Source organism: Hylobates moloch, unplaced genomic scaffold, assembly GCF_009828535.3.
Source record: "Hylobates moloch isolate HMO894 unplaced genomic scaffold, HMol_V3 SCAFFOLD_78, whole genome shotgun sequence".
Classification (NCBI taxonomy): domain Eukaryota; kingdom Metazoa; phylum Chordata; class Mammalia; order Primates; family Hylobatidae; genus Hylobates; species Hylobates moloch.
Genome location: NW_026652353.1, coordinates 1 through 10,469, shown reverse-complemented (window position 1 = coordinate 10,469; position 10,469 = coordinate 1). Strand labels below are relative to the sequence as shown.

The 10,469-nt window shown below is 34.8% G+C and overlaps 1 protein-coding gene across 1 annotated transcript; it reads left to right on the top strand.

The window, feature by feature from the left end:
* Positions 1 to 446: 446 nt before the first annotated feature.
* On the top strand, positions 447 to 3,116 carry LOC116810141 (zinc finger protein 98-like; the record flags this gene model as incomplete). The annotated part of the gene is made up of 4 exons (XM_032754193.1): positions 447 to 461; positions 1,610 to 1,736; positions 2,224 to 2,319; positions 3,082 to 3,116. Coding segments are annotated over exons 1-4 (273 nt in total), but the record flags the coding sequence as incomplete, so codon positions are not given.
* Between the last annotated feature and the right edge of the window lie 7,353 nt (positions 3,117 to 10,469).

The following is a 10,469-nucleotide window of genomic DNA, read 5'->3' as shown; positions in this document are numbered from 1 at the left end:
CTTCCTCTCCGTGGGTCATGCCAGCTGCCTAGTCAGTTCTGATGAGAGAACCTGGATACCTCAGATTCACAGACTATCACGGTTCTTTTCGGTGGGAGCCTCTGATCACCGCTGCTTCTAGTTGGCCATCTTTGCCCTGTCCCTAAAAAATGGCTTTTTTTTTTTTAAGTTAAACATGTCTCAGATGAAGAGCTGTGTCCACTCTGCCTCCTGGAATGCCATGTGTTTAGTACTTGCAAAGCTTTACTTTTCTACCTGTGCTTTTTCTTCCTAATGAGTTTAACTACTTTTTAGTTCTTATAATAGTCAAAGGTCTCTGAAAAATATTTCCTTCCTGCATACCAGAGTCTTCTCTATATTCTCAACATCAAGGCTTCTTACATGTCATAAAGAATTCTCACCATGAATTTATGAACTGCAATATTAAGAATGTTTCCTTCGTGGCTATGGAACATGGGAAGGTAATGGATACTCAAGATTTCTATTGGGGATAAGCTGGGGTCCTCAGTAAAGATGGAGAGCATGCAATGTTGAGGTTCCATCTCTGTTCGCCATTAGCTCTATGCAGAATAGGATTAAGAAAATGCTTATTTAAATGGGATGGCATTTATTACCCAGAAAGTTTAAAAATAATAATAATAATTAGGAGATACTTGTTCTTCAGGGTGTGAAAAAAAGACTACTTAAAATCACTATTTATAATCACTATTAAAATTACAGAACATGGCAGATATTGGTATCTGGAACTTTACATAAAACCAATGTTTCTTTATGATTAAATTCAGACTATAATTTACTTTTGTCTGGGCAATATAATAGGAGTGATGCCGTGTCCTTCTGTGTGCACATTTGTCTTCATGCAGTTGATGTTAATAACTCACTTGGTTAATAAGCTCTGTGACAGATTTTTTTCTATAATTATTTTTCTCTTCATTATTGAGTATCTTTATTCAGCAGATGTGCATAAACAACCACATTTAATCTGGCAGCTGACCTTTCTTAGGTTTTCTTTGCATTTATCTGTCTTTGGAAAATGAAAGCTCTCATCTTTGTTTACAAGCCAGAAAAACTGAAAAACACACAGGCTCTTCCACTTACTGGATGTTTGACAAAATAGTTTTCTTGGGCCAAAAACATTGGCATTACTGATGAGCTTGTTAGAGATTCAGAAATTCAGATTTTATTCCAGATTTTCTGAAAAAATAATCTGCATTAACAAGATCTCTAGTTTATTGTTCACATTAAAATTTGAACAGTACTAACTGAATATATCTTTTCCTTCTCAAAAATTTACACAACTTATTCTGTATGATGTAAATATGGCACTCAAAAATGTACATGTTAGTGTTTATGCCCTCAGTTTTATACTTCATCATCCAGAAAAGTATCATCTATACATTGATGTTGTGGTTCTTATGCCACTGTCTTTTCTCAGAGTTAGAGAATACATTAGAGAATATTTCTGTGTTGAAAGTTATTCATTAAATATTTTCAGTCACTCCTCTAAGTAAGAACCAGTTCTGTTTACTCTTGTTTTACCTTGAGTCAAATTAAATATTCTGTTCATGGCCATTTGGTAAATACGTGTGTGTGTTTGTATGTTTTTCAGGGAGTGTTGACATTTAGGGATGTGGCCATAGAATTCTCTCTGGAGGAGTGGCATTGTCTGGACACCGCACAGCAGAATTTATATAGGAATGTGATGTTAGAGAACTACAGAAACCTGGTCTTCCTGGGTGAGAATAACTTCAGTACACAATTCCCTAATATACCCTGTAAAGTTTATTTCTCTTTTTTATAGAATGATTTTTGGTAATTTATGCTTTCAGATCTCTATTTAAAAAAAAAAAACTTCAAGATTTGTCTATATAGAAAATAATTTCAAGATGTTTCATTTTGACCTGAACTTTCCACATTCCTGAGCTGATCTGTGCCCTTCACTCTAGATTAGTGTTAATTTTAGAAATTTAGTGGCATAACATACTGTTGCCCACATCTTACAATCTAATTGCCACTACCAATTTTTGATTTAGTAGTATCAGGTAGTGAAATTAAGAACTTACAAAATTAAAATATTTCCTAAATATTTAAAATTTTTTGTTCTATATTAGTATTTTGGAATTAATTTACTAGAATATTCTATTACATCCTTTTTACTGAACACATTACTAAATTGGTAATTGGAGAATATAAGCAAGATTCATGTTATTTGTAATAAACCAGGTATTGCAGCCTCTAAGCCAGACCTGATCACCTGTCTGGAGCAAGGAAAAGAACCTCGGAATGTGAAGAGACGTGAGATGGTAGCTGAACCCCCAGGTAGGTGAGAGTGAAAGTGAATACAACAGACGACACAGATGAGAGCTCCAAACTAGAAAAAAAAAAAAGCCAGTCCTTAAAATGATTTGAAATCTGTGTTCCAAAGGAAATAGTTTCTGGGAAGCCTGAATTTTTTAAATTTTGCTTTCACATAGAAGCATCTTCTGTCTTATATTTTTAAAATCTCTAAAGATTTTACTTTCCCTTTGGTGATCTTCTTCAAGTTTACAGTGACAGCCAAGACAGTCCTCTTCATGGCACATAAGAGACTGTAAAATCTGACTGCTTCTTCATTGTTTTTGAAAACACATAGATAATCTGCATAATTTTGAGAAACTCTATGTTAAGCTGTTTTTTAACTTCTCTTTTAACATCATGTCTGAAATGTGTGAGAGTAGTGGTTTCTGTTCCATTGGTTTCTTTATTGCTAATTTTTCTGCACATTATATTCTGTCTTTTTACAGCCTTGAAGTATAGTTTGAAATTATAAATTATGATGTTCTTCTGCTTTGTCCTTTTTTTTCAAGATTGCTTTGGCTATTCAAAGTTTATTGTAGTTTTATGTGAATTTTAGAATTATATTTTCTATTCTGTAAAAAAATACTGGAATTTTGATAGGGAGTTTATTTAATCTAGAGATCACTGTAGATAATATGGCACTTTAATAATGTTCTTTCAATCAATAGACATGACATGTTTTTAAATTTATTTTTGTCTTCTCCAATTTTTTTTTTAATTTTTTTAATTTTTTTATTTTTTGAGATGGAGTCTTGCTCTGCCACCCAGGCTGGAGTGCAGTGGCGCGATCTTGGCTCACTGCAAGCTCCGCCTCGCGGGTTCACGCCATTCTCCTGCCTCAGCCTCCCGATTAGCTGGGACTACAGGCACCCGCCACCATGCCCAGCTAATTTTTTGTATTTTTAGTAGGGATGGGGTTTCACCGTGTTAGCCAGGATGGTCTCGATCTCCTGAGCTCGTGATCCACCCGCCTCGGCCTCCCAAAGTGCTGGAATTACGGGCATGAGCCACCGCGCCCGGTCCAATGTTTTTAATTGATATATATTTGATTTGAAAGATATTTAAGCTCCTTGGTTAAATTTGTTCTCAGAAATTTATTATTTTAGTGCTATTGTAAATAAGATTGCTTTCTTTCTCTGTTTTATCAGATAGTTTGTTTAAAGTGTGTGGAACCATAACTTATACTTGTATGTGAATTTTCTATTTTGCTAATTTATTGAGTATAATTATTACTTTAATTCGGTTTTAATGTACTGTTTATGGTTTTTTATACATGAGATCAAATGATCTATGAAAAGCAACTTTTTACTTGTCTTCAATTTCAATGACTTAAAAAAAATTTTTTTGCTAATTTTTAATTCCACATACTTCCAGTGCTATGTTAAAATAGAAGCATTGAGAATGGGCACAATATACTTTTGCATTAGTGTCTGTGAATTTGCAGAAGCAAACACTTCTTCAAGTTTTTATAAATTGGTTTCAGAAAGTAAAGATCTTTAGTTGAGCCCCCAGGGTCCTGGGATGCCCTATGGGTTTGTAGTGGAGAGGGGATGTAGCTTGGTCACAAGGCTGCTGGGTCTGCACTAGGGTCCACCTTTAGTTGGCTTGTTAAACAAGGGGCTTGGGTAGTTGTAATTCCCATTTTAGTTTTGGACAGAGTGAATATACTTCAGGACTTTTCTCTGTAGGGCGGACACGAGGCCAGGTTTCTGCCCCTGGATCTGCATATGGTAGGCTTTATATTAGGATATAAATGAGTTTGGCTTTCACTGAAAACCAGAGAGGATTTCCCAAGGTCACTGTGTGGGTTTCTACATAGGCAGAACTTGCCAGGAACTGTGGCTCGGGGAGCAAAAATGAGTCATGGAACTGCTTCAGGGACCACAGTAAGGGCCAAGGTCTGCAGGCCTGCTGCATGGCTATGAATGGGTCTTCCTCCAGGCCTCTGGAAGGGCAGGACCTCTCCCAGACTGGCTGGGAGGAGTTTGGGATGATTACAGGGTAATTTCAGAATTCTCAGTGGGACCAAGTTAGGTGGGCCAGTTTCTGGTCTGTAGCCAAGAACAGAGGTCCTGTAGTTTGCCACCTGAATGAAAGCTTGCCTTCTGGAAAGACAATTCCTCAATCTTGGGCATTAGCAGAGTTTCACAACTCCCTCCCTGGATCTCAAAGTTCTTTTAAGGGCACTTATTTTGGAGATGGGGTCTTGCTCCCTAACCCAGGTTGGTCTTGAAATTCTGTCCTAAAGCACTCTCTGACTTAATGTACTATATAGCTGTCATTACAGGTTTGAGCCATGATTCCTGTTTCTCTCATAAAGGCATTTTTGTCAGGGATGGCTGACGAATTTTCTTGCTGTCAGAAAATAAGCAAATAGAGCACCTTTTATTTTTCCATCTTAGTAATGTCACCCTCCCTGTACATTTTTACTTTCTATTTTAATTTTGTCTGTAATTTTAGATTTAGACATTTAGGACAATATACTAAAATGTACATGTTATGCCTGAAGTGAATTAGATAATTAGTAGGCAGGCAAAAAGGAAATATAGGCAGGCAAAAAAAGATTACAGGATTTTTACTCACTTTCATCACCCTATATCTAAAATATGACATAATTTTTTCCCAAATATTTGTTTTATATATCAGAGGCTTTGACCATATTCTGCAAAATAGATAATTTTCTTTATTTAGCAAGGTAAGTCTATTCTTTGCTTCTAAATTTGGATTACAGCAGTTTTTTTGTGTAAGAATAGCATATATTTACAACTTAAAAATGATCTTATTTATTAAAACGCTTACTTATGTTTGTCATTAGAATCTTGTTTATGATTATACTGCATTTTATCTGAAGCCATACTGCATTACAATGGATGCCAATGATTCAAAATAGCCACCTTCAATGAGTACACAGTTACAGTAAAATATTACAGCTATCTACACAAATTCCTTGTTAATGCTATATCAACATTGCATACCAGATTTTATGAGTGAACATTTCTTTTATTATTATTTTGTAGCTCCATTTTAGTGTGTTATTTTCAGTGTTAGTTTCTTAATATGTTTATTTTGTTTTTTGGTTTTATAATTTTAGACAATTTGCAATTCTGTTTGTATACCTAAGTCAGTGTGGAGTTTGAGAGATAAATCAGCCATATTGTCTGTTAAAATCTGATTATATGTGTGTGTGTTTCCAATCTATAAATATGACTTCAATTTTGGTTATGGCTAATCTTGTGTATATTTTTTCTTAGCTGATTTTTAATGGTGTCTTTATCATATTGTCTAAATGAGTAGTCATGGAAATAGTCTTATTTTCACCTTGTTATAGTAAACATATATTTCCTTTGTGGGAGAGAAGCACTTTTGTGACTTGAAGGTAATTTTTGGAGAGATTTATAATTCTGTATCTTCTTCAGTTATTCTTTTAAAAAATAATTGTACAAACATATAACCTAAAATTTACCATCTTAAATCTATTTAAGTGTACGTTTCATGGCTAGTCGTGGTGGTTCACATTTGTAATCCCCAGATTTTAGGAGGCCAAGGCAGGAAGACTGCTTGAGCCCAAAAGCTTGAGAACATCCTGGGAGATATGTGGAGACCTCATCTCTATAAAACATTTTTAAAAATAGCCAGACATGTTGGTGTGGTCCTATCTACTTGGGAGATTGAGGAGGGAGGATTACTTGAACCTGGAAGTTTGAGGCTGCAATGAGCCATAATTGGGCCATGGACCCCAGCTTGGGTCACAGAGTAAGACCCTGACTCAAAAACACTGTACATTTCAGGTATGTTAAGTATATTTACATTGTTTTAGAAAAGACTTCTAGAAATTTTACAATACACATTAAACAACTACCAGTTTTTCCCATTTCCTGGCACTTTTCGATCACCAATCTGTTTTCTGTTTCTAAGAATATAACTGCTTTATAGATCTCATACAATTTCTGTTAGTTGTTAGAATATGTCCTGCTTTTTTGCAAATTGAGTAATATTTTGGTATTTTTATATTTCAAATTATATCTATTGAACGATTTGGTGACAGAAATTCGCATTGCTTTTACTTACTGGCTTTTAGTAACAATGCTAAAATAATTGTGGGTATGCAAATGACTCTTCATGTGACCATATATGTGAGAGTTTATTTATGTGCTGCATTCTCTCTTATTAGTCTACTTTTTCACCTTTATACTCATACCAAATTGTTTTAATTCGGTAGGTTTGTAATGTGTTTTGAAATCAGGAACTGTAACGCCTCCAACATTGTTTTATTTTGTTTTTAATATTTTTGGGTACTTTATTGTCTGTAGAGATTCTATATACTTGAGGGATTGCTGTTTCTGTTTCATCAAAAATGCAATGAGAAATTTGAAAAACATTGCATTCAATATGTAGATGGCCTTGAGCAGGATGGATATCTTTACAATGTTACCTTTTGCAGCCTTGCACAAGAGCGTGCTCAAGAGTGTATTGTTTAATTTCTATATATGTGTGAATTTTTCAGGTTTTTTATTTTCTTAATTGTTGTATACTCATTTCATTTTGGTGATAGAAAGTAATTTATAAAATTTCAGTTTTAACAAATTTGGTAAGACGACTTTTTTGGCATAAGAAGTGGTCTATCAAGGAAAGTGTTGGGTTGGCTATTGAGAACCATGTGTGTCCTGATGTTGAGGAGTGTTTTTTATACCTCTGTTAGGAATAATTGTTGACTGCAAGTCCTCTATTCCCTTACTAATATTCTTTTATTTTTATTACAGAAAGTGCAGTCTTGGAATATCCTACTATAATTATGTTGCTGTCTCTGTGTCTCTGTTATTCTGTCAATATTTGCTTTACGCACACACACACACACACGTACATATATACAAATTTGTCATAGGTTCCCAGTGAATAAATCTATCTATCTATCTATCTATCTATATATCTATATATATATATATATTTATATAAATTATATTTTTTTTTTTTTTTTTGAGACAGAGTCTCATTCTGTGTCCCAGGCTAGAGTGCAGTGGTATGATCTCAGCTTACTGCAACCTCTGCCTCCTGGGTTCAAGTGATTCTCCTGCCTTAGCCTCCCAAGTAGCTAGTATTATAGGTGCCAACCACCATGCCCATATAATTTTTGTATTTTTTGTAAAGGTGGGGTTTCACTATGTTTGCCAGCCCAGTCTCGAACTCCTGACCTCAAGTGATCCACCTGCCTCGGCCTCCCAAAGTGCTGGGATTACAGGTGTGAGCAACCGTGCCCAGCCTAAATCTGTAAGTTTTATGTCCTTTTTTGTCTCCTTGGAGTTTTGACTTCAAATACATTTTATAAAATATGACAGTTTTTGACTTAAGATGTAGGTTGCATAATATTTTGATTTCTTCTGCTCTCATTTAATACTGGCATGAAATGTATTCTTGCATCTTCCCCCTTTCAGTGTTTTTTTATCATTAGATCTCAACTGACTTTTGTAGAGAAAAAAGTTGGATCTTGGTTTTTAAAATTTTTAATCTATTTATTGAAAGTATGTCTCCTGATTTGAAAAACAATTTTATATACATTTAAATAATTTTCTGAAAGAGAAAGACTTACTGTTTTAATTATTTTGATTCTTGCATCTTTGTTTCTCATTTTCTCTTTTTGATTTTTGTATTGATATGCTTTTACTTATTTCTAATTCACTTTTGTGTATCTATACAGGGTTTTTTTTGTGTGTGTGGTACCTTGGGAGTTACATAAAACCTCTATAAGAAACAACAGTATATTTTTAATTTGGTACAAAATAAACTTCAGTTGAATGAAAAATTCTTCCTCATTACATCTGCCCTGAAATTTGTCATTGATGTTGCTAATTATGTTTTTACATTTTATATTCATTAACAGATGTTTAATTTCTGTGCTTTTATTTTTCAAATTTTAGAGAATTAAAATGTTTTATGCACCTTTATGATAATGCCACAAGATTCTATTTTTGTATATGTGCATATCTTTCCCAGAAAATAATGTATTTTTATTTGATTATGTGGTATTTTCTCGAATTCTTTTACTTTCAGTTTAAACAACTGCTTTCAGCATCTTTTATATGTAGGGCATATGCAGTGCTAATATACTTTTTTCAGAATTTGTTTTTTTTTTGGAAGGTTTTTTTCTTTTTATTTGGTAGGGCAGATTTGTTGATGGTATTATTCTCACTTGATAGATTTTTTTTTTTTTTCAGGACTTTGACAGTGTCACACAGTTTCTTTCTGGCCTGCAAAATTTTTGTTGATAATTTACTGGTTACAAGACTGTGTTTGTAAATGACACATTGCTTTTATCTTGCAGCTCCCAAGACTTTCTTCTTGTCTGTGATTTTTGAAAATGTGCTTATAAATGTATTTGTTACAATATCTTTGTGTGTATCCTAATTTGTTTGTTGAACTTCCTCATTTTTACATTTTTTTTCTACTTTTAGGATTTTCCAGTTATTTTTCTGTTTTTTACCTCCAAAATTTAAAAAAAATTGTAGATACTTTCGTTTTTATTCTCATTTTCCTGATTTTTTGTTTGTTTGTTTGAGACAGAGTCTCGCTCTGTCACCTAGGCTGCAGTGCAGTGGCGATCTTGGCTCACTGCAAGCCCTGCCTCCCAGGTTCACACAAGTCTCCTGCCTCAGCCTCCCGAGTAGCTGGGACTACAGGCGCCCACCACCACGCCTGGCTAATTTTTTGTATTTTTTTTTTGTAGTAGAGACGGGGTTTCACCGTGTTAGCCAGGATGGTCTCGACCTCCTGACCTCGTGATCCACCCACCTCGGCCTCCCAAAGTGCTGGGATTATAGGCATGAGCCACCACACCCAACCCATTTTTGTGATTTTCTGCACTGGGCCGTGTTCCTGTTTCACTCATTGAATATTATTCAATTTATTATCAGTGTTTAAAATTAATGTGTACATCTTTCTTATGGTTTCTTTCTGAAGTTTATATAATAGTTTTGATGAAATTCTATTGCCCTGTTTTGTATACGTTGTAATCTTTGATTGAGATTTGGACATTTAAAAAAGCTACCTGTCACAATCTTTAAAATGTAGTTTTTCTGACATAGTCTGAAAACAATTATCTTGGCTAGAGATTCTGAGAGTCTCTCAAACATGTTCTTAGGATGTGCCTTGTCTAAAATTTCGTGTTTAGTTTTTAGTTAAAGCAGTTTATTATTCATGTTTCTTTCTTTTTTTTTTTTTTTTTCTGAGACAGAGTTGTGCTCCTGTCACCCAGGCTAGAGGGCAGTGGCATGGTCTCAGCTCACTGCAGTCTCTGCCTCTTGGGTTCAAGTGGTTCTGTTGTCTCAGCCTCCCATGTAGCTGGGATTACACGCATGTGACCCCATGCTCAGCTAATTTTGTATTTTTAGTAGGGACAGTGTTTCACTGTGTTGGCCAGACTGGTCTCGAACTCCTGACCTCAGGTGATCCACCCACCTTGGCCTCCCAACATGCTAGGATTACAGGTGTGAGCCACCACACTCAGCCTATTCATATTTCTTCTTAATAGCCAATAATCACTTGCTATAATTGTTTCCTGTCTATGATATCACAGTCTTTCTGCTGCTGTAAAACTTATCTTTCATTTCAGCAGACTCAAACTGTCATTTGAAAGAATACCACTATTTCTTTCAGAACTTTATGTAATGAGAGACAGGAGCCAGTGTCTGTAAAAGCCCATACCATTCAGAAATAAAGATGTATAAGCCAGTATTTTACTTGTTTTTTAAAAAGGAAGCCAGGAATTGGCAATTTATCTCTAAAGTCACTATGTTATATTGGGAAGCAGGAAGATCTGTGTTGGGTAAATGGAACAGACTTTTCTTTTCTTCTATGTGGCTGTTTGCATTGGGCTCACCTGGGGCACTGCACACTTAACTTACTTTAACTTTTCACAAATGTAATTTGGTCTGTATGTTTTTGTTACATTATATGTCTGTGAAAAAGTTAGATCCTGTAATATTTTGCTACTTATGATGTAGTTTGTATAATTTTGTAGGTTAGATTTGTAAAGTATATTCATCTGTGTCTAGTAAGTGGCGCAATTGATTATTTTTATTTCTTGCAGTTGTATGTTCTTATTTTGCTCAAGACCTTTGGCCAAAGCAGGGCATAAAAAA